Raw genomic sequence first — 24,098 nt, 5'->3', positions numbered from 1 at the left:
CTTTAATCACGAGGTTGATGGTTTAATCCAGATATAACATAATCTAATAGAAACTAAATGTATAATCGATATGAAACTAAAAAAGCAAATATCGATATAAAATTTTTAAAAAATACTGTAATATATCTATAAAGTTATTTTTTTAAATGCAAATATATCTGAAGTTATGTTATGTTAGGGAATGTTTTACATTTTAGTATAATAAAAGTTTAATAATGAATTGTTTAAATTATATTAACTTAATTAAAAGTGTTTTCTAATTTTAAATATAATTTATTTTAATTAAATTTTTTAAAATAAAAATATTCTAAAACTATTTTAAATATTGAATATAATTAAATTTATCTTAAACTTAAAATATATTATATTTTAGATTTATTTTTTATATTTAAAAATTTTAATTAAATTTATCCTGTATAATTTAAATTTATTTTTCTAGTGTATGTTAAATTTATTTATGTTGTGTATTTAAAAAAGTGAAGCTAAGGCAACACATTAATTTTTAAAAAAAAATACTAAATTCATTTTTTTATATCAAAATATGGATAGTTTTTTTAAAAAAAAATGCATCATTACTATATATCAGAATATGATTACTGATCAAATGGCAAAATACGTATATTATAATCTATTGGGCTTAATGTTTTTTGAGAATTTCCCGATTTTTATTCAAGAGATTTGGGAGTCTAAAAGTGATATCTTTAATCGGATTGTTTAATTTTATTGTATTCGCTTAATGCTAATATTTTCCTATTAAAAAAATGCATCATTGAAAATTAAAATAAGATATAAATATATATATCTTATAACGTATTAATAACAAATACCTAGGAAAAAATTTCAACCGACTATTAATTATAAATGTATTTTTAAAATCAACCCGTTATTTAAAATAATATATCATTAAAAAAATATTACAATGTATTTATCAAAATGTGAAAAAAAATTGTTTTTAAGTACATCATTAAAATTTTTTTAAGTGTGACTTTATAATTTACGCTTTTTTAAAAATTATCATTAAAGTAAAATTAATATGTATAAAGTCATTATTTATCATTAAATAAAATTTTAATTCAATATTATTCAATAATTATTTTTATTTAAAAAATTATTTTCAGTACTTAATATTAGATGCATATTAATTTTTTTAAATAAAAATAAAATTGTTTAAAAAAATAAAATCTAATATTTATTATTCACAACACAATAATATAAATATGTCCACATGTTATAAAAAGAGTATGCCAAGTCACAATTAAATAAGTTGTTCACATCAGCATAGAATTTAAAAATTTGTAGTATATAATATATTAGTTTACATACTCGTACAATGTACAAATTAAGCATACGATATATACACTAGACATAAAAAAATTTACTATTTATAACATAATAATATAAAATTGATATCATATACTTTTAAATTCTTTTGGGAATTATATTTTAATAGGTATATTTTTATTTAAGATATGATATCAATGGAATTAATTAATATATGATAATTTCTAACAATTTATAATTTTAACTTGTATCCAATTAATCGAGAAGAAAAATAAGTTCAAAAGTAATTACAGACTAGAAAAAGTAATTTTTTTATCTGTAGTTTTTAATTTACAGTACTTATTATTGAAATATTTCAATGATAAATTTTCATTTAAGTCTAAAATTTTAAATTAGTAATACTAAGATTATATTTTAACCTTTTAAAATAATAAATTTTAATTTAACCATTTAAAAATTATAAAAATATATGTTAAGTATATATTTTACTTGATTATATATTTTTAGATTTGTCAGTTCAGAAAATTAAAAATCTCACCGTTTCAAAGTTTAAATATTGTTTAGATTCAATTAAGTATTTTACAAAATTAAGTTAGGTCCCGTTACAAAAAAGGTGTTGTGAAAATACGAGTTAAGATCGTAAATTATATTTTTGCTAGATTTCTAATGGGATTTAGCTTTGTTGGATAAAATATATGATAGATGATTTTAGAGTGAATGCAACTGATAAGTAAATTTTAAGATTGACGAGTTCACTCTAATTTACTTTGGGAATTGAATTTAGAAGTGGTTTTGATAGTTGATATTTGTTGTTTAGTATCCAAAATAATAAAACATATAAAGGAAAGTCGAAAAAAATTGAAAGCGGGTAGGTGTCAACAAATTGCCAAAATTTCCCACCATTAGTTAGTCCCATAGATTATCCAATCAAATTTTGTTGGTTCGCCAACCGCTTATAAACCCCCTTTATTCAAACAAAATGTATACCATTAGCCAGCCTTTCTCAATATTTTTTTCTCTTTATTCGTGTGGCACTCCTCGTAATTATCACCAGATACGTGTCCTTTTTTCAGGCTTTTTCCATTTTCTGTTTACGAAAAAACAAAAGAAAACGAAGGTAAACCCTAAAATTTACCCCTCTTTTCGTTTTTAACGAAATCCCTAAATTCGATCTCGATACATGTAGTTTCTATTTCATTATGTTTATTCTAATCATGCTTAGATTTGATTCATTTTTCTATCGACCTTCCTCTTCTTCTTTTTTCGTTTCTTAGATCGTTTCTATGGTTTAGGGTTTCTTGTTCTTTTTAATAATTTATCGATCTGTAAAGTTCGATTTTGAGTTTCGCTATGTCTTTTTGTGGATCTGTATTTCAGTTTCTAATTTGAAATTATTTCTTTAAAAGAATCAATTTTTCAATGGTCATTTTATTTCTAGCATTCGATTCGTAAAAATGATTGTTTGATCTGTAGATCGTCTTTAGAATTAAATATGTTGGGAATAGGTTTCTTTTGTTCATGTGTCGGCGTCAATTTTGTAGATTTCTTTGCAATTTCAAGATCTAGGGTTAGGTTTTTCTGAAATTTGGGGCTTTTGGTTTTTTCGTTTAATTAACTTACGGGAAGGTCAATTTGCATCTAACATCGCAATCTTAATCCTTTTATTTCTTGTTAATTAAGACGTAATTTCCCAATTGTAACCCGATCGATCATTTCAAGAAAGGCCCCTTTTCCTAAGGTATTAAAATAACTTTTTTATATTGGTTAATTTCAAATATAAGATTCCCACATGTAAATTTTAAATAATACAAAATTGTTAAAAGGATACCCCAAATTGTTAAAAGGATACCCTAAATTACCTATCTCACCTTTCTCTTAATAATAATAGTGACATAAATGTCTACACATATATATACACATGTATATATGCATATATAGATATGTGTGTGCATATGTATAATAGTTAAAGCAAAAAAACTTGTTTCATGAATTTATAATCTTAATGGTATTATGTCATAGAAATTATAAAAGTAACATGGCTGTTAGTTTAGGCTTTTATGCTTCTCTTATGTTTTTGGATTGTTAGTATTGTTTGTGCATTTCTAACATGTTATTGTTCAATATCTAGTTCGGCTCTAGAATGTGTTGGTTGATTATGACATTCTTTTACTATATCCAACTTTAATGAGTTTCGAGTCGTATAGTTTTGATGTGTAGATTATTATTAGGATATGACTTACAGTGAGCAGGGATATATCCAAGCGAAATTTGTTAGTGCTATGACATATCGGTAATTTCATCTTAGTACAATAATGATTGATTAGTCGTGTAAAGCTTGTTATAGTGAGCATGATCTGATGTTTTCCCCCGCTGTTCATCTATCTTTATAAACTGTGTTGTAATTTGACTTCTGTCAATGACTCTGTTTGGCCGGAAAAAGAAATTACTGGCTGTTGTTGTCGCTATTGTTTCAATTGTCATTGCCGTTGAATATCTGTTTTTGGTCATGGCTTCCTTGGTGCAAACATACAGTTGGCTTATTTTGTCAGTAATTCTTTTACTTTATTATTCTCTCATCACTTCAATGTTTTGGTACAGTACAACATGGTACATAAGCGGCCTTTTGCTGAGAAGGACGAGTTTGAGGTTTCATTCAAGCAACCAAGACAAGTGGAACATACTGATCCGCAGGTTTTATCTTCAGAACCTTTTTTTTCTGAAGCCCTGATTTCCGATGGTTCAGGTACATAACTTCTAGCCTGTAATAAACTAAATTTGAGACACTGAGGCTGTGATTTGGGCATGTTAACTTGACATTCCTATTCCTGGTGATATCTATATTGTAACAGATTATGTAAACCCGATATTAAACAGACTATATTCATACTTAAATGAATTCTTTTTGGCTCCTAAATTCGATGGACTATTCAATCTTGTGTCACTGTTCTCTATGCTTTTTAATTATTCCCAGATGTTGATTTCGTGTGCCTGGATCGAATTCATTGTCTATTTACTCTCAAGTCAATTTCACGTGTCTTCTGGAAACAGTGATTGTATTTAAGTAACACCAAAGTAGTAAATGATTCAGTTGTAAATATGTCAAATTTATTCTCTCCTTTCTGTAATTCTTTTCAATTATTTCTTACGGCATTGTAATGTGTAATTGGCAAAGGTGAGGGCAGATTCACAAACATTAATATTAATAGCGATGAGAAGCATGCAAATGCCTTTGATACTGAACACCCTGGACATGCTGATGACTTTGAGATCAATGTTCGTGGCTGCATTGCCAACTCTTCCCAGGTCACCTGTAGTGCCAGTGAAGCGGTCTCCTGGCCAGAAGAACCACTTCACATCACTTCATTTGGAGAATGTTTTAACCCTGAACGCCCAATGAGGACAATATCTCATTTGGAAGATATATATTCTATACTTTTGCAATATCCTCCGAGGAAACCGGTTCTTGTTGGACCTAATTACCAAGTGGATATTCCAGAATGGGAAGATTCACTGGTTGCAAGAAACATTTGTTATGATACTGATGTATCTGAAACTGCTGCTGGTAGATATGAGAATGAACTGATGGGAACTTGTATCATTCCAATGCCGGCTTTGGAGTCTTCTGTGTCTTATGACGAAGTTGGACGTGGCAGAGCTGATTGCAATTGTGAGGATAAGGATTCTGTCAGGTGTGTCAGACAGCACATATTGGAAGCGAGAGGAGAACTTAGAGAATCGCTTGGGCATGAGAGGTTTATCGAGCTTGGTTTCTGTGAGATGGGTGAAGTAGTGGCTGATAAATGGAGTGAAGAGGAGGAACAGCTATTCCACAAAGTTGTATTCTCTAATCCTGTATCCATGGGGAAGAATTTCTGGAAAGACCTTGCTTCGGTTTTCCCTTATCGAACCAAAATGGATATTGTCAGTTATTACTTCAATGTATTTATGCTGTGGAAGAGGTCAGTTCAGAACAGATGTGAATCAGTGAGTACCGATAGTGATAACGATGAGTGGCAGGGAACTGATGATTCTGACAACAATGAAGTTTTCTCAGACGAAGATGAAGACTCTGTTGTCGAATCTCCTGTATGTCAAGGAGATTTCCCTTGTCATCGGAATCAGGAAAGCAGATTGTGTGTTTGTGATGAGGATGCTGCTGATGAAACTTGTGATAATGACAGTATATATTTCGATAGTGCTGCAGACAATATCAAAGTTTCAGAAACGTATTCCAGTAAGCTGTTTAGCAACCAAGGTCCCATGGCTCAGCTTTATGAAAACAATCTCAAGGATGAGCAAGCAAAGCACGAGAAACTAGAGGTCCAAGATGATTCGTGCACATCTTCTGATACAGGGGCTGCATCACAAGAAACACCAGTGACTGCTGACAACGGTGATCAGCGGCAAGGTAACCCAAACAGGTTAAACAATGGTGGCAGCCATGGATATGTTTCAGAACCATGTGATACTAAAGTTTGGGATTCTGGATATACAACTTGCCAGAAAACCAAGATGGACTTCCTACCTACATGTAGTATGATTGAAGAAGTTTTTGGAGATGGGTCTTGAATTGAATCTTTATATTGGAGAGCACAATATATATACATATGTATGTATGTATGTATGTATAACTTTTGACCAGTTTTGTCTGAATTGTTTTGCTGTGATGAGTGGTATCAAAAGAGGCTACCATCAGAGATTTACCGTTGAGGTAAATCATAGGGGAATTCTCTCTTCTTTTGGATTAAATTCTCTTCAATAAATAGAATTCAATTTTTTTACTTTGTACATATAGACAATTTTAGAATAATGATAATCTTTGTCATAATTGTTGCAAGCGTAGAAATTATTTATTGCAATGTTGTAAAAATAACATTTGTATAAATCAATTCTAGATTCCAACATACCCTTTCGGTAACTCATATATCATATAGTCTTTACTTTTTGCTTCCAAATAGAAATTGTCCAACAATGAAGTGAAAAATGAATAGTACAAAATATAGAGATAAAATTAAATCTCAAAATAAGAATTCTTAAAACATAAAAACAGTGTGTAATGGGATATATTTCTAGAGTGAAAAAAGGATCTATTATATATTAAAGTCTTCACTTGTTGACACCGACAAAAAATTATCACCCTTGTCATTGACTAAATTAGCACAACTTAAACCTTTCTCGTTGCTGTCAACAACCCTTTTATATCACAGTTTGTAACAATCTGCCTTGAAGTGAGCTAACTTCTTATAATAACATCTCTTGTCTCGCTTCCTTGAAACTACGAAAATCGAGACTTACCTATCTAACTTGCTATTCGAACCAAACTCATTGTTGAGTTTGTCTTTGATCAATAGATAACTTTTCACATCCTTGAATGATAGATTGTCTCTGCCAAAAATAAGAGTCTCCCTAAAAGATTTGTACGAACGGGGTAAAGAGCATAATAATAGCATAACCTACTCTTCATCGTCAATCTGAACCTTAACGTTTTTTAAATCTTTTAAAAGAGTAATAAATTGACTAATGTGATCTCTAAGGTACTCACCTTCGTTCATGCGGAACGTGTACAACCGTTGTTTCAACACTAATCGATTAACTGCAGACTTGATCACGTAAAGGGTTTCTAACCTTTTCCATAAGGTGAATGTCTTTTTTTCCATCAAAACTTCCTACAACACATTATTTATTAGACATAATTGAATTGTGAATAAAGCTTTTTTATCTAACTTATTCCATTCTGATTTATCCATGTCTACAGACTTTTTCTCTGTAATGACCTTATTAAGATCAACCTAAATCAGAATTGTCATCATCCGAACTTAATAATATTAAACTTTGTTGTTGCCATTTCTGAACGAGTTGATTATGAAAATCGAATTAGTTCTTGATACCAATTTATTGGGGATAAACCTGGTTTAAGCAATGAACAAGTAAAATAACGAAAAAATTGAAAAAATCAAATACAAATATTTTACGTGAAAAAATCTTTCTAAAGAGGATAAAAAAACTACAGGTAAAAATAATTTCACTAAAACAGGAAAAATGAAAAATATAAAAAATGAAGATAAAACTAAATTTCGAAACTCGAACTAAAAACTCTTAAAACGTAAACACAAAATTTTCTAAAAGCTTGTAAAGCTAATATGTGTAATGAATTACCAAGTTTAAATTTAAGTATGAAACTAAAGACAAAATTTAATTAGAGAATAAAAACTGAAAAATACGAGACATTAATACATATGCAATAGAATTTCTAATATATTAATTTTTTTAAATGCATCCACATTATAACTCAGCTATACTTATATATGGAATAATAATCTTACATATTTGAGTCGCATTCATAACTTTTTAAACTGAATTATATTTACATAATAATTCTATTTATTTAACCTATTTTTTTATCGAATAAACCGTGTCTGTATTATGAAATATTATTGATTGGTGGCATATGTTTAATCACATGGAATATATATAATTGTGGTTGTTTTCTTTATTTCTACTATGTGATTACTTCATACTCTCTTTTTCTTTTTTATTATAAAGTGGAGCTACAAATTTTTTTTAGGAGTTCGGAATTAAATTATATATTTTTATAATAATAAAAATATAATTTTATCATTTTAATAATTCATATTTTTATAATTTTTAAAAATTAAATTAAATTTTTATCATCTTTTAAAAGTCAAAATATAATTTAAAATTTTATAAATTATAAAAAAATTAAATAAAAAAATTTATTTTAAAGATTCGAGCCCAACCCTACCAACCGTCTTAACTTCGTGATTGATTATACCCCATTTAATGAGTAATTTTTCTACTATCTTTTTAAACGATTCTAAACACGTTTATTTTATTATTATTCAAAACAATATTAAAAGTTTTAAAACAAGCGTATGTACATGTTAAATTCGTATGAGACCAGTTTGAATTCATTAAAGCTACGTGCAAGTTTATTTTATTATTTAAGAAATATATAAATATGATTATATTATTAAAATTTTTACATCGGTCGGTCGAACTCGAGTTACACAAAACCTACTAGGCAGGGATGGTAGCACAAACATTTAACATGTCTTAAATATATATTGATGCTAATGTAATACTTATAGAGGGACCAATATCAGAAAATATAAACATAAGGATGACTTATATAGGGAGCTCGATTGCTCAATACCTCTAATTTAAACTCTGATTATTGACGCGTCAAATAAAAATCATTAACCACTTTATGATTTTATTTAAAAAAATTTATTAGCCAAATTCGAGTTAAGAGGTCAAGAAATCTGAGTCATGGCCCAGGTAGGCCCATGAAAAAGAAAAAATAAGGCAATAATGGGCTTTCTTCTTCTAATATAAAACCCTTTTCTTCTCGCTTCCCTCCTGTCCTTCCTTAGTTCCTCCATGGGAAAGAAAAAGTTAAATAGAATACTTGAAAAATCCCATTTCCTCAAAAATCGAAACCTTTCCTTCTAAAAAGATAAAATCTTTTGTCGTAATTTACCATTCTGTCTTTCATTTCGCATTTCAGGTTTTTTTTTTCTCCTGATCGGTTCAATCACCCACTCTTTTGTAAAATTTTATTTTACCCAATTTGATTTTGATCATGTTGATCGTTTCTGATTAACAAGGTTTACATTTTTATCTACAAATCGGGAGATTCTTTTTCTTTTTTTCTTTTGCTGTTGTAACACTAGGGTTTTTTTTTGATGATCAATTATAATCCTTTTGTTGTAAAGTTCTTATTTTCAGAGGGTACTTTGGGGGATTTTATTGTTTGGAGATGATGGAGAACAGTGAAGAATCAGCAGTGGATGATCAAGGGTCAGGATGGTTTGAAGTGAAAAAGGTGTTCTTCCTTAAACCAATGTTATTAAATCCCCGTTCGCATTTTCATAATTTGTTTATTTTTGTTGCCATTTTAGTTTATTATTTGTCTGATTACTATGAAAACTGGGGATATAGGAGAGTATTTTGTCTCTTCATGTTATTAGCTTAATGAAGTTTTATTGATGCTGCTGCATTGAGCTTTACTAACTGATATTTGTTTTAGTATGGAATACATATATTTAAGTATTGAAGTGATTGCTTTTCTTAGCAATCAGCAATATGCTAAGTAATTTATTTATGTATCTTTATGCTGATTTCTGAGCTAGGATTGGTCATAAGGTTAGATTACGAGTGAAATGTCCTTTATTTATAATCTGATTAGCATTGGAAAGTGAATTGTTTGATTTCAAATTATCATTATTAGTTTGATAATTGAGGTTGTTAAGGTTTAATGCTTGACCATGGGAACTAAGAGTCCAGCACTTCAGTACTGAACCACTCGACTATTGGCAATTACAAATTATTTGGGTCTATCAGCTGAGGGAAATATGTTCCATAAGTTTTTGTATGATTTTACCTGAGTACGATTCCAATGACAAGTTTGATAGGTGAATGTTTTTGTTAAAAGATAGAATCAGAGTCTTAGACTTAAAAGATTCTGTTATTCAGTCAAGAAGTTTGGAAACTTTGCTTTGTTGAAGTTGTTCATTGCAATCCGATGCTTCGTTTTGCTTAACTTTGTTCTTGATGTGGAACTTTTAGTGTTATTGGTTTTTCTGGCTTGTGAGATGATCGGTGTTCCTTCTTGGATGTCATCTGCTACTCCTAGTTGTGCTTTTGGTCTCTTGTCTTAACTAAAACATTTCTTAGAAAACTACCTTAATATTCTAAATCTGTCTCGTAAACTAGATTGTTATTTGTCAGTGTCGAATGTTGTTTTTATTATTAGTTCTTTTTATTTCTTTCCCAGAAGCACAGAAGCGGCTCAAAGTTTTCGGTGCAAAGTTGGGTTGGGGGGTATTCGACCAAAAATGCTAATAATTTGGTGAGAGGTCAGCCATTGTCGAACAAGAAGGGTGGAGCTGTGCAAGGAAAATATAGATCTTTGCTTCGATCATCTGGGGGGGATTCAGATGGACATACCCGGGATGGTCTTGCAAATTCTACTGCCGAGTCAAATGAAGATGAAAAGAACGTGAATTATCTAGATAAATGTGTTCTTAAGAAAGACTGTGAAGACCCCACATCCCCCAATTCTTTTGTCAAAAATTCTAATGGCAGCTGTGCAGTTAACCCAAAAATTCTATCAAAGGATAAACCCCATATGGTTCACAAAATCAAGTGGGGTGATTTAGAAGACAATGTTCTGGTAGCTCATCATGAAAACAATGTTGGAGCTGAAATCAAGTTCGGCGATATTGGAGATGATAATGTGTTTGGCTGTTCAAAGAATGTGAATACTAGTAATTTAATTTCGCGTTCTTGTACTGACCTCCAAGAAAACACAGTAGAAGCATCCATGGATGACAGAAGTCATTCTTGTGAGGTATCTCCATTGACTCCTAAGGATCAAATAATGGAAGAAACCTGTAAAGAGGTTAATGAAGTGTCTTCAGAAATTGTGGAACCACAGATTGATAATGAAAAAATAATTTCTGCCGATGACGTTTATGAGGACATAAACACTCAACACATCAAACCAATAGAGAATAGTGAAGTAGATCCTAGTTTCCTATCTTGTCAAGCCTCTGAAACGGTGGTTATACCTGAGGTGCCTGATATCAAGATGGAGGTTGGCGAGCCAAAAACATGTGAAATTCCTATTGTAGATGGTGATTCAAGCATCGAGATGGTTTCACTGGATGCATTGTCATTTCCACCCGAGAACATTGGACCTGAAACCTTGAGACAATCAATTGTGACGGATTGTGTACAGGATGGTAAAAAACCTGATCTGTCAAAAGCTCAAATTATAACTGCCCTTGGAGAAGATGATGCAGGAGAAAGCAAAGAAAGGTTTAGGGAGCGGCTGTGGTGTTTCCTTTTCGAGAATCTTAATAGGGCAGTAGATGAACTTTATCTTCTTTGTGAACTAGAATGTGATATGGAGCAGATGAAGGAGGCTATTCTTGTTCTTGAAGAGGCTGCTTCTGACTTTAAAGAATTAACTACAAGAGTGGAAGAGTTTGAGAATGTGAAAAAGTCCTCTCAATTGGCTGACGGTGTGCCAATTACTCTAAAGAGTGAACACAGAAGGCCGCATGCACTCTCATGGGAGGTAAGGATGCTTAACTCTTTTCTTCTTCTTCTTCTTCTAGCATCATGTTCATGCCATCTAACCATTCAATATGGAACACTATAAATGCTTTATCTTGAATGCAGGTTCGTAGAATGACAACTTCACCTCACAGAGCAGAGATATTGTCTTCATCCCTAGAGGCTTTTAATAAAATCCAACAAGAGAGAGCTAACCGACTTTCATGTAACAGTATGATGTCCCTGGGGCAGGACAATTCCAATTGTGCTTCTACATCTGGTGATAATTTGAAGAAGCCACTTATGCCGTCTGATGTAACATCCGTCGATAAAGAGTTGGGGATAAAGTCAAGAAAACTCCGTGGAGGTTCAGATCTTACTCAAGTGAACCTAAATGGAGAGAAAAGAAGCAATGAATCAGGCAAATCCAGCAAATTAAACTCTGTTCAAATTGGTCGTGACCCACCAAAGAACTATATCTCTTCTGATGTTGCTTCGTCTAGGTCACTTCTTAAGGACAATCCCTCCGCATCTGTTATCGGAAAGAGCAGGAGAGAATATCTTGGGTCTGAAACTGAGAAGCTGCTTTCTAGGAAAGATAAAACATTAACAGAAAATGTTGTTGAAAAAAAATCAAAAATTTGGATCAGGTTAGGAGGCAAGTTCCTCCTGATAAGGACAAGGATAAGAGAAATGCTACTTCGTGGAAATCCATGGATGCATGGAAGGAGAAGAGGAATTGGGAAGACATACTTTCATCTCCCTTCCGTGTTTCTTCTCGTGTATCTTACTCACCCGGAATTGGCAAGAAAAGTGCTGAACGTGTCCGTATTTTGCATGACAAACTAATGTCCCTGAGAAGAAGAAGAAAACTCCAGTTGATTTGAAGAAGGAAGCAGAGGAAAAGCATGCACGGGCATTGATGATCCGAAGTGAATTGGAGAATGAAAGAGTTCAAAAACTTCAGCGCACCTCAGAGAAACTCATTCGAGTCAATGAATGGCAGGCTGTTCGGACTATGAAGTTACGAGAGGGAATGTATTCCCGTCAGCAACGTAGTGAATCACGACATGAAGCTTTTCTTGCAGAAGTTGTGAGGAGAGCAGGTGACGAAAGCAGCAAAGTTAATGAGGTTCGCTTCATTACTTCATTAAATGAAGAAAATAAAAAGCTTATGTTGCGTCAGAAACTGCAAGATTCAGAGTTGAGGAGAGCGGAAAAACTCCAAGTGATGAAAAGTAAACAGAAAGAAGATATGGCTAGAGAGGAAGCTGTTCTAGAACGCCGAAAGCTTATTGAAGCTGAAAAGTTACAACGTCTTGCTGAGACACAGAGGAAAAAGGAGGAGGCTCAGCTTAGAAGGGAAGAAGAACGGAAGGCATCAAGTGCAGCTAGAGAGGCAAGGGCCATAGAGCAGCTTCGGAGGAGGGAGGAAAGAGCTAAAGCTCAGCAAGAGGAAGCTGAACTCCTTGCACAGAAGTTAGCTGAAAAACTAAGTGAAAGTGAACAACGTCGTAAATTTTACCTTGAACAAATACGGGAGAGAGCTTCAATGGATTTTAGGGATCAGTCTTCGCCTTTACTGCGTCGGTCAGTTAACAAGGAGAGCCAGGGCAGATCCACACCAACCAACAGTGCTGAGGATTGTCAAGCAAATGGCAGTGCTATGTTAGGAAACTCTGCACTTGCAGCAGGCAATAGTTCTTTGCAACACTCGTTGAAGCGAAGGATTAAAAAAATTCGACAAAGACTTATGGCTCTGAAATTTGAAATTTCTGAACCTCCTGCTGCTCCTGAAAATACTGGTATTGGATATAGGACTGCAGTGGGAACTGCAAGAGCGAAAATTGGGAGGTGGCTTCAGGAACTTCAGAAACTACGACAAGCAAGAAAAGAAGGAGCCTCAAGTATAGGGTTAATTACTGCAGAAATGATCAAGGTATACCAATTTTTAGACCACCATTCAAAGATATTATGATTTCTAACATCTACCACGGTTGTGATTTATCAACATGGGATGTCTTCTTTAAGGATATTATTAGTTTTAATGGAATTTATATGAACCCTTTAGTGGTAACATTCAGAAAATATTTTCTTTGAATCATCCTAAGGAATACTTTAATTAATTCACTCTTCTGATATTTCAGAGGATTACAAGTACACAAATCTACTTTTAGCTTATTAATGTCTTTTTTCACTATATGCTGTTAGGATCATCAGTGCTCTTTTATAAAATAGAGTAGCAATGCATAGGTTCATGTTCTATTCAATCTTCAGCACCCATTCAAATGGTGGGCGGGGATTTGATGCTCTCTTTCTAACTCATTTCTTATGAAAATTTCCTGGTGATTAGTTTCTGGAGGGAAAGGAACCCGAGCTGCATGCTTCTCGCCAAGCTGGTCTGCTTGATTTTATTGCTTCTGCCTTGCCTGCTTCACATACATCGAAACCCGAAGCTTGTCAAGTGACGATACATCTTTTAAAACTTCTGAGGGTGGTGTTATCTACTCCTGTGAACCGGAGTTATTTTCTTGCTCAGAATCTTTTACCTCCTATGATCCCCATGCTGTCAGCAGCACTTGAGAACTATATAAAGATAGCTGCATCTTTAAATCTACCTGGAAGTAGCACCTCACTTTCGTGCAAAACTTCTCTCGAAAATTTTGAATCAGTCTCTGAAGTATTGGATGGTTTTTTATGGGCTGTCTCCTCAATTATTGGTCATGTAAGCTCTGATGAACGGCAACTCCAAATGCGGGATGGCTTGCTTGAGTTATTAGTTGCCTATCAAGTTATTCAACGGTTCCGAGATCTTTTTGCACTTTATGATAGGCCCCAGGTTGAAGGGTCCCCATTCCCTTCATCTATTCTCTTGAGTATCCATCTACTGGTTGTTTTGACATCCAGTCCCGGAAATAGTTGCATCAATTGGGAATCCTTACCTATTGAAATGGAACCAGGTAGTGAAAGTCAAGAAACTAAGATTGCAGCATCTGTGGATTCTAGATGTTCCTTTGTAAATAGCAGTACTGGAGACATTATCCCTCAATTCTGTGCGCTAAATGGTAGCACAGTGACCCAGCTATCTGAAGTACCAGAGGATAGACCTTTGGATGAACCTTGTGGAATAAATAAAAATGATAATCTAGTATTCATCGGAAAAGACGGTGAAAAGAAGATGACGGATAGTTCAGTTGAGTTGAGCAATCTTAGCACTTCCAAGATGGATGTTACAGATGCATCACAGAAAACTCTGGTTGAGCAAAAGGAAGAGAAACCCGTCATAGTTGCCAGGGAGGAGAAACTGAATGAAAACATATCAAGCTTGAAACAACCAGTGGCATTCCTTCTTTCCGCTATATCAGAAACTGGATTAGTGAGCCTTCCTTCCCTGTTGACTAGTGTGCTACTTCAAGCAAACAATAAACTACCTTCTGAGCAGGTAACTTTGCCACCTTTTGGAAAGTTCCTTTTCCTTCTTTTCTTCTTTGATTTTATGTCATGGAATCAAATAAGATCGTTTTATGGAATCTTTTAAAAACTTCTGCTGCTTCAGCCCTTTTTTTTTATCCTTATCTTTTATTCTGATTCTATGATCATTTCGTGTGCCTATAATGACTTGGGTATCGGCTCATGTTATATTCAGTGTATTGTTTTTCACTCTATGCTTATTGAGCATGGAAAAGGGATTCATGATAGGACATGACCAATACAAATCTGAGCTGCTTTACTTCTGATGAAAATAATTTTGGTTTGAGCAAATTTTATCACAATCTGTTCATGGTTTGATGAGACCGTATTTTATCTAAATTGTTATTTACGAAATATTTGGAATTGGAATGTTACCAAGGGTATGCTTTTGAAGAGATAAAGTGGTCAACATCCCTAGAACCAAGCCACTTGTGGGAAAACGGTTACTTTGTGGTTGTTTTCTTCGTACTGAAGATATCATTTTTGTTATTGACCGTCAATTCTGTTTCAGGCTTCAAATGCCCTTCCATCTAATTTTGAGGAGGTAGCAACTGGAGTGCTGAAGGTTCTGAATAATTTGGCTCTATTGGATATTACTTTTATACAGAGAATGCTGGTGAGTGAATTTCATGCTCTATATTGGATATTGGTTGTATGATAATGGTGATAGAGGTTTTAGCTTGACTCCACGATTCTCGTCATATTTACGCTGATTTTGATATATGTTGTGATAAAGAGAACTAATCCGGTCCCCTTTTTACCCCTTTCAGGCAAGGCCGGACCTGAAAATGGAGTTCTTCCACTTGATGAGTTTCCTTCTTTCTTATTGCACAAGCAAATGGAAAGCAGCTAATGATCAGGTGATGTATTTTGAGCTCGTCACGGTTTTCTAATGCAAACCATCTTTCGTTAAATGCATGCATGAGTTAAAACCGATATGAGAGGAATCATGCTGTACCCGAGAAATCTGTTTGAGTTTCAGAAATCATATTCTTGACGTATGCTATCAAATTTGTCTTAGATTGGTTTGCTTCTCCTTGAATCTCTGCTGCTTCTTGGTTATTTTGCATTGTTCCACTCCGGGAATCAAGCTGTTCTTCGATGGGGTAAGAGCCCCACGATCCTTCACAAGGTCAGTGATCTTTGCAGTTTTTTCCCTCTTTATCTTTAAACGTTTCTCGAGATACTAACTGTTGAGGTGGAAGGGTACAGGTGTGTGATCTGCCATTTGTGTTCTTCAGTGACCCAGAATTGATGCCAGCATTGGCGGGGACGCTTCTTGCGGCCTGTTATGGCTGTGAACAGAATAAGGATGTAGTTCAGCAGGAACTAAGTATGGATATGCTACTCTCCTTGTTAAAATCTTGCAGAAGTATCTTACCAACCATCAAAACATCCAATCCCCACCCGGAACTTCTTTTAACAGACGAATCAAGCGAGTGCAACCAGCAGGGTTCTGATATGAAAAGATCTCAGGCTGATATTCCCTTAAAATCTAGTCGATACAACACCAGAAACACAAGGATCACTGGCGGAAAGGGCAGCACCATAGGAAACAGCCTCAAATTCAGCAAGGCGAGAAACCAAAGAGATTGCAGAACAACAAAAACTTGTGAAGAAACAATTACTAGACATAACAATAACCTGCCAGTTTTGGGGACATCACTAACGTTATACTGCAGATTCCCGAGCAACTTCATCGACAGAGCTGAGCAGTTCTTTTCAGCTGGGATCTCCGATGACAGGACTGTGAGTTAAACTAACATGAAATACCACTCATCGTAGTTTGACATATACAGGCCTTTTTCCAGTGGGTGAGTTCATAAACCCTAAATAACTGCTACAGTTGATCAAGATTTTGTTCATGATTACTGATTTTCACTAGGTTTTTTCCCAAGCTATCTGTGGTTAAATAAATTCTTTTTAGGGAAAATGCTAACCACTGCCTGAGTATTAAATGAAAAAAAATGGTTAACTCGTAAAATTATTATTGATTAAATAATCCTTTATGTCTATAGGCAAAAATGTTGGCTCATGAAGGTAGCATATGTTTCAACAGTGGTCTGGTTTTTGCTTTAAACTTTATAAAGACACAAATTATTGATATGAAAACACGAAAAGTATTTAAATTTTATGAAATATTTAAAATGATTATGACAAAAATATGTGTATTCAGCATAAATAGACAAATTGTTCGAGTGTAATTGACGCATTATTCTGTGCTAATTATACAGAGAAAAGTAGGATACAAAATAAGCTATAAAACAGAGCATGTAAAATCAATATAAATCTATTTGTATTATATATTAATTTGAATAGTTGCAATAAGATTCTATTAAGGAAGAAAGTTTGATTGAATGGAATCGAATTGAGTAAATTATTTGGGTTAAATTAAAAAATTAAAAATATCAAATTAAAATTTTGTTATATTATAACTCACTTGAATAATTTTGTTATAGTATAATTCATTGTATGTTTGAGCACATAAATTTAAAACTATAACTTTTTCTAAGTAAAATAAGATACTTTAGTATGATAAACTTAAATCATTATTAATTTATATAGGTCCTAAAATTATTGTTTTAGAAAACTTTTAAAATTTTAAATTTTTTATATATTTTTTAGAATTTATTTAAAAATTTATATTTTCTAAAAATATATAAGATATAGAACTTTTATGAATATTCTAAATTTTAAAAATTGCTTTGAAAGTTTTTGTAATTTTTGTTGAGAGTGGTTAATTTGTTTATTTTCAAAATTGATAGAGACTAAAGAGGTATTTACAGTAATATATTATTTAAATTTAAATTATTATTTTTTATTTTTTCAAAACAAATCAAATTTTACTCACTTCTAATTACGAGCGTTGCAACACACTTTAGGCAAAAGTGCCTCCTAGTATAAAGCAGACCACTAGAATAGCGACCACACAAGTGGCACCATTGCCGATCAAGCAAGGGCTTCAAGGTTGATGGCGTCTCGTTGAAACCATTGGTGCTGGTTCTGGATAATTCAGCACAGGTTTTGTGAAGGGAGAAATTGCACTTTGAACAATGATAAGATGGAGCTGAGATTGGGAGCATGCACCCATCACAAGGCCTATCATTGTCCTCTTTCATCTTGTCTTCTAACACCAAATTGTCTTGGCTGAAATGTTGTACCCCTATGGTTTTCTCCACGTACATTCAAATTCAATCAATTAGACAATATGTGTGTAAACATGAAAGATAATCCTTAAAATTCATAAATAAAAAAGTTCAAAAAATTAAATAACTGATCAGTTTCATATTTTTGAAAAGGTGGATATTATTTAAGATGGTAGATTATTGTAGCATTCGTATGAAATTTCCTTCGAACATGGAGATGTAGATTGTTGTTCAAATAGATTGAATTATTATTTAGAAAATCTTAATTTATAGGTGATGACTTGTGAACTATGAAATAAATTTATTTATAAATGAGTGTAATTACGGTTTTGATTTTTCTTTATTATGTTCAAATTTAAAATTTAATTTTTATAATTTAATTATAACTTAGTTTCTCTTTTTATAATATTATTAATTAATTCAAATAGTTAGCTTTCTTAACTATTCTAGTATTGATGTGAATTTTTTTAAAAAAAATTCTATTTTTTCGGGCTGACATGAATTTTTATATTGCGGGGAGTGTTTTCAATAGATCGAGGCTGCAACCTACTTTTATTACTTAAAAAATTAGGAAACGAGAATGGTTGACAGGGGTATCAACATGAACTCTTGGTGCTTTAATGATGGACTCTAGGGAGATAGGGACATAGTCGTTGCGAATGAAGAGAAAAGATTGTATGAAACAGTGATGTCATGTTATCTGTATTCTTTTTTAATAATTTTATGTCACATCAGTATTTTCATTTTTTAAAAAAAAGTCAAATTCAATTTAAAATCTTGAATTCAAAATGAAATTTTTGATGTGACATAAAAATATTGAAAAAGAATAATATCTCTATTTCATACAATCTTTTCTCGCGAAGGAATGATATATAAAGAAAATGATAATACAAAATAAGATATAATACAAAGCATGACATGTAAAAGCAATGAAAATAAGATATGATACAAAATTAATATGACTCTATCTATATTCTATAATAAGTTTTTTTAGTTGGTGTTATTAATGAATTGGGTTTTAATTTTATTTTAAAATTATAAAAAAATTATTTTTTTCTAAAATAATAAATATTATTTTAAAAGTATTTATATTTTTTTATATTTTTTGATAAATTTAAAAAGATGCAAAGTAATAAATATTAATTTGAAAGCATTTATGTTTTTTATAAGAAAATAATATACAATTAACAAGATTCATGAGATTTAAACTCAAGCCATCATAACATCTGTTGCCTCATTATTACCGGTTATAAATTTATTATCATTTCAACTAAAGTCACATTTGATTTTTTTCACCTGTTGTACAGTAATCTAATATGATATACAATGAGTAAAACAAATTATATTAATATGCTAAAATTGAAATAAAAAATTATGCGAATAACTCTCTTAAATTTGAAGATTTTTTCTTGAAAAATTAAGATTTTCTTTTGAAAAAAATTAAAATACACAACGCTGTTTTGATTATTCCTTCTTTATAACGTTATTTTGGATAATGTGCATAATTTTCAATAGATTTGATGAAAATAATTTTCATACATCCTTAAATTTTATTTAAAAAATAATAAAAGTTTTTAATTCTATTTGTAAATTTCTTATTACAATGGGTAGGGGTGTGCATAATTCGGGTAAAACCGAAAAAATTCGGTTAACCGACCGAATTCGGTTAATCGGTCGGTTAACCGAATTTTTTCGGTCGGGGGTCGGTTAATTTTTTTATAATTTTTCGGTTAACGGTTAATTCGGTTCGAAACCGGTCGGTTAACCGAAAATTTTCGGTTAACCGAAAAAATTAATAAATAAAATTATCCAACCCAACCCAAACTCAATTACCCAACCCAATAAAACTAAAACTAAAGTTTACCCAATTACCCAATCCAATAAAACTAAAACTAAAAGACAACCCAATTTACTAAAGTCTAAAACCCAATTTACTTTAATAATTTATAAATTTTAAAAATTTTAAAAATAAAAAATAAAAAAAATTCGGGTATTTTTCGGTAATTCGGTTAATTCGGTTAATTCGGTTAATTTGGGTAATTCGGGTAATTCGGGTAATTCGGGTAATTTTTAACCAAAAATAAAAAATACATAATTTTCGGTTAATTCGGTTAACCGACCTTATTAACCGAAAAAATTTCGGTTCGGTTAATTTTTTTAAAAAAAAATCGGTTCGGTTAACGGTTAAAATTTTTGGAAGGTCGGTTAATTCGGTTATAGTAATTTCGGGTCGGTTAACCGAATGAACACCCCTAACAATGGGTGTATAAGGCAACTTTGGTTTTCGTAGTGATCCAATTTTGAAGAGGAAAAAAATGACCATTTTCCATCTTTTCAGGTGTCTGAGATTCTAAAAACAGAGCAATAAGTAAATGCATGTTTTATTAACAATTTATTAGATTTAATATTTATTTTTAGCTTTAAAATCCCATTTAAAACAACCAGCTGGGTTCAACAGGATGAGCCAATTACACATTGGAACCAGAGGTAACATTGGTTTAACTCCACCTTTGGATAGTTTCACTACATTTTTCATTGCCGTTTAAACTTCATATTCAACAAAACTTCATGATATTCAAAAAAAAATAATTTAAATTTTGAGTTAATTAAATTGTATTATTCAAGTTTATTCAAATAAATAATTCGAATTTCAAGTCAAGTTAAATTTTACAATTCGAATAACTCTAATAATTCAAATAATAAATTAGTATAAATACTCTTTGATCATTGTCAATTTTAAAAATAAACAAATTAATATCTCAATAAAAATTACAAAATAATTTTTAAAATTCAAAATATTTAAAAAAATCATAAAAAATATATAAAAAAACCAAAAATTTTAAAAAGTTTCTAAAATACTAATTTTTGAAACCTAAATAAGTTTATGAATTATTCTAAATATGTATAAATTGATATGTTTAAATATTGTGGTATCAGTATTGGATTATTCTGAATATGTATAAATGTTTTATTTAAAATGAATTGATATGATTAAAATTTATATATGATTAAAATTTATAGGAGCCTACTAAGCATTCATTGCTTATGTGTTTGTCTTCTTTTACCTTTCAAATTATCGGAAGCTCGATTGGGTTGGAAACTTGTCAGAGTTGTATCACACTATTCATCGATTCTATCTGTACTTTCGAATGTTTTGATTTTAGTTATAATGACGTGTATAGATATTTTATTTAATGATGGTTTATACTTAATTTGTTGGGTTAGCCACTTATTTTGGCTTGTTTTGGATATCTAATTATGGCTTGTTGATATGTGTAATGTTGATTGTAGATTGACCGAGAAATATGGCTTATTTTCGTCCACACGACTTTTTTTGTTTTGAAAATCAAATAAATATGATTTCAAATTTAGGTGCTTTAACATGAAATTAATTATATCGTAGTCATATAATTTAACATGTCTAATTTTTTAAATTTAACTGGAACAATTTTGCTCTATTCTATCCAAATTTCATTTCACCATCGAATTAGAAGCTGGAACTTTTTTCACGCGCTCACCCCTACCTCAGATAGCTTGGAGATGCAAAACAACTATTTTATAAAGAATCCATATAAAGGAAAACAAAAATGTTCCATGCCTTAAACAATAACCGAAAATTTCATGAAAAACCAACCAAACAAGACATAACATATAAATTAAGATTCTTTTAAGAAACAAAACAGAACTTCATATTGCTACCCTACGCAGCCACGCAGGCTTGGAAGGCGCAACTTACTAATGACTCGTATATCGGGAACTATACGTCCAACCTCTCTGCATCTTCAAGTACAAGGGTCTTTGCCGGCTTTCCCAACAGATCAGTATACTCTTGGAAAGGAGACCTTGTGAAACGAGTCTCTTTCCAGAAATCGGGAGTCAAGAAACCATAAGTTTTCAGAAGACACTCAAAGGTGGCCTGCAATTCCATTTCCAACAGCAACAAAATCAGATAAACGAAGAAGCTTCTCCACATAAATCATGCAGTAAATATATAACTATCAAACTACGTTAAAAGGACTAGGGCCATTGGATATGTTCAATAGAGGTACATCCCCAACAGCAACAGATAATCACTGATACGAGTGCGTATTTTTCATATGGGTGTTTTCAATTTTTTATGCATTCTTCATACTTGAAAGATCACATCCCTATAAACATGTCTGAATATGTATCAAACAAATCAATAACTCAGATCACTCATGTAATCTAAAACAAATCAAGCATACTGTAATAACGGTTAAAGTACTTGGGAGGTCCCTATATTATAGGGATGGGACCAAATTAGTCCCCCTATTATTAAATGGATCAATTTAGTCCCTATATTGTTAAAAAGAATCAACTAACTCCAAATTGTAACTAAGTTAACATCTACAGTATAAAAATGTCTTGAAAACTTTTTCTTTTCAATTGCAATTCAATTCCATACAAAAGATTTTATTCACAGAACCATAAAAACTTTGAAAATATTAACTCTGATAAACAGTAAATGTTAACTCTATTCGAATTTGACCTTATTTGATTCTTTTTAGTAGTAGAGGGACTAATTTGATCAGGTCCCTACAATAGAGGGACCTCTTAGGTAGATTCGCCCTATAATTACTCAATCAAAGAAACTAACCAACAATCTCAAAGTTGAGGAGCAGGATCTAAAACATTTAACAACCCATTTCCAAATGCATCTAAATAAATCTATAAACAATATAAAATAACAACAAAGCTGAACTAATTTGAAGATTCTATATAGGAAAATTCAATACCTTGACAAAGTTACCAAGAGTCTTAGTGGATCCCCTGGAAGAAGTGAAAACATCTTCGATCCCTGCAAACTGAAGAACTTTCTTGGGGACCCTAGCAGCCACAATCCCCGCACCTCTCGGAGCAGGCACCATCCTAACAGTAACGGATCCACATTTCCCGGTAACCTTACACGGCACCGTATGGGGTTTCCCGATCTTATTCCCCCAATAACCTCTCCTCACCGGGATAACCGACAACTTCGCCAATATTATCGCCCCTCTTATGGCCGTCGCAACTTCTTTGCTGCACTTGACACCCAACCCGACGTGTCCGTTTCCGTCTCCGACGACGACGAAGGCCTTGAAACGCGTGCGCTGGCCGGCACGTGTTTGTTTCTGGACGGGAGTGATCTTCATGACTTCGTCTTTCAAGGAAGGGCCGACGAGCTGGTCGATGATTTGGTACTCTTTGATAGGGAGAGAGTGGAGGTAAATTTGTTCGAGGGACGTGATTTTCCCGGATTTGACTAAACGGCCGAGTTTCGTGACGGGTACCCATTTCTCCTCTTCGTCCTTGCGGCCACGGCGCCTGCCTCTTGGACCACGGTCACCCCTTCCTCCACCGAAGCCGCGCCTAAAAGCGCCACGTTCTCCGCCGCCTCTTTCTGCCATTTTTTGCTCTCCTTTTTTTTTCTGTAGGCTTTGAGGGATCAGATAGTGGGAGCGATGAAATGGGGCGGCTAAGTTTAGGGTTTTAAATGGGGTGGGTGTTAAAAAGGAGAATTAGGGTTTGGGGACATGGGCTATGGTATACGGACTTTACTTGCCCGACAATGTAAGCTTTTTCTTTTCCTAAAAAATACAAAAAAAAAAGGTTTGATTTAATCGTATATTTATATTTCTTCGGAAAATAAATAATTAATTTAGAATTCAAAAATTTAGTAATAAAAGTATTTCTGACTCATTTAATAATTTATAGATTATTATTAATGGATTTTCCATGTTAAATCATGTATTTATATCAATATTTGTATTTACTTTTCAAAAAAATCGATATTTGTATTTTATTATTAAAATTTTAATTAAATTGAGTGGAGTTTGTTGGAATCAAACCTATAATTTTTCAAATTCAATTTTATTGTATAATTAATTTTTAGGTGAGTCTAATTTTTTATATAATTCTTAAACTATTATATTCATTCTCATTAATGTTATTAGAACTAGACTGGGAATTTTTTAAGCGAATTATTCGCAATTACTTTTCAGTACGAAACTAAAATTCAAATTTTTTTGAGTGATTAATAAAAATTTGACCAAAAAGACTATTTTTTAGCTAATTGTTAAATAAAAAGAAACCAATGAACTAACATGAATCAAAATG

At 32.2% G+C, this 24,098-nt stretch overlaps 2 protein-coding genes and 1 pseudogene across 2 annotated transcripts; 2 read left to right on the top strand and 1 right to left on the bottom strand.

Annotated features, from left to right (window-relative positions):
* Window positions 1-2,227: 2,227 nt before the first annotated feature.
* Window positions 2,228-6,062, top strand: LOC121203199 (uncharacterized). The gene is made up of 3 exons (XM_041080600.1): window positions 2,228-2,398; window positions 3,880-4,024; window positions 4,454-6,062. The coding sequence occupies exons 1-3, from the start codon at window positions 2,261-2,263 to the stop codon at window positions 5,848-5,850; spliced, it is 1,680 nt and encodes a 559-aa protein (XP_040936534.1). The 5' UTR covers window positions 2,228-2,260; the 3' UTR covers window positions 5,851-6,062.
* Window positions 6,063-8,657: 2,595 nt separating this feature from the next.
* LOC121209636 (uncharacterized) lies at window positions 8,658-16,850 on the top strand (annotated as a pseudogene).
* Window positions 16,851-21,522: 4,672 nt separating this feature from the next.
* LOC107912119 (40S ribosomal protein S2-2) lies at window positions 21,523-23,580 on the bottom strand. Its single transcript, XM_016840183.2, has 2 exons — window positions 22,739-23,580; window positions 21,523-21,897 (listed from the first exon to the last, which is right to left on the bottom strand). The coding sequence occupies exons 1-2, from the start codon at window positions 23,387-23,389 to the stop codon at window positions 21,739-21,741; spliced, it is 810 nt and encodes a 269-aa protein (XP_016695672.1). The 5' UTR covers window positions 23,390-23,580; the 3' UTR covers window positions 21,523-21,738.
* Between the last annotated feature and the right edge of the window lie 518 nt (window positions 23,581-24,098).

The sequence above is a fragment of the Gossypium hirsutum genome, chromosome A11, assembly GCF_007990345.1.
Source record: "Gossypium hirsutum isolate 1008001.06 chromosome A11, Gossypium_hirsutum_v2.1, whole genome shotgun sequence".
Lineage (NCBI taxonomy): Eukaryota > Viridiplantae > Streptophyta > Magnoliopsida > Malvales > Malvaceae > Gossypium > Gossypium hirsutum.
This window is presented reverse-complemented; position numbering and strand designations above follow the sequence as displayed.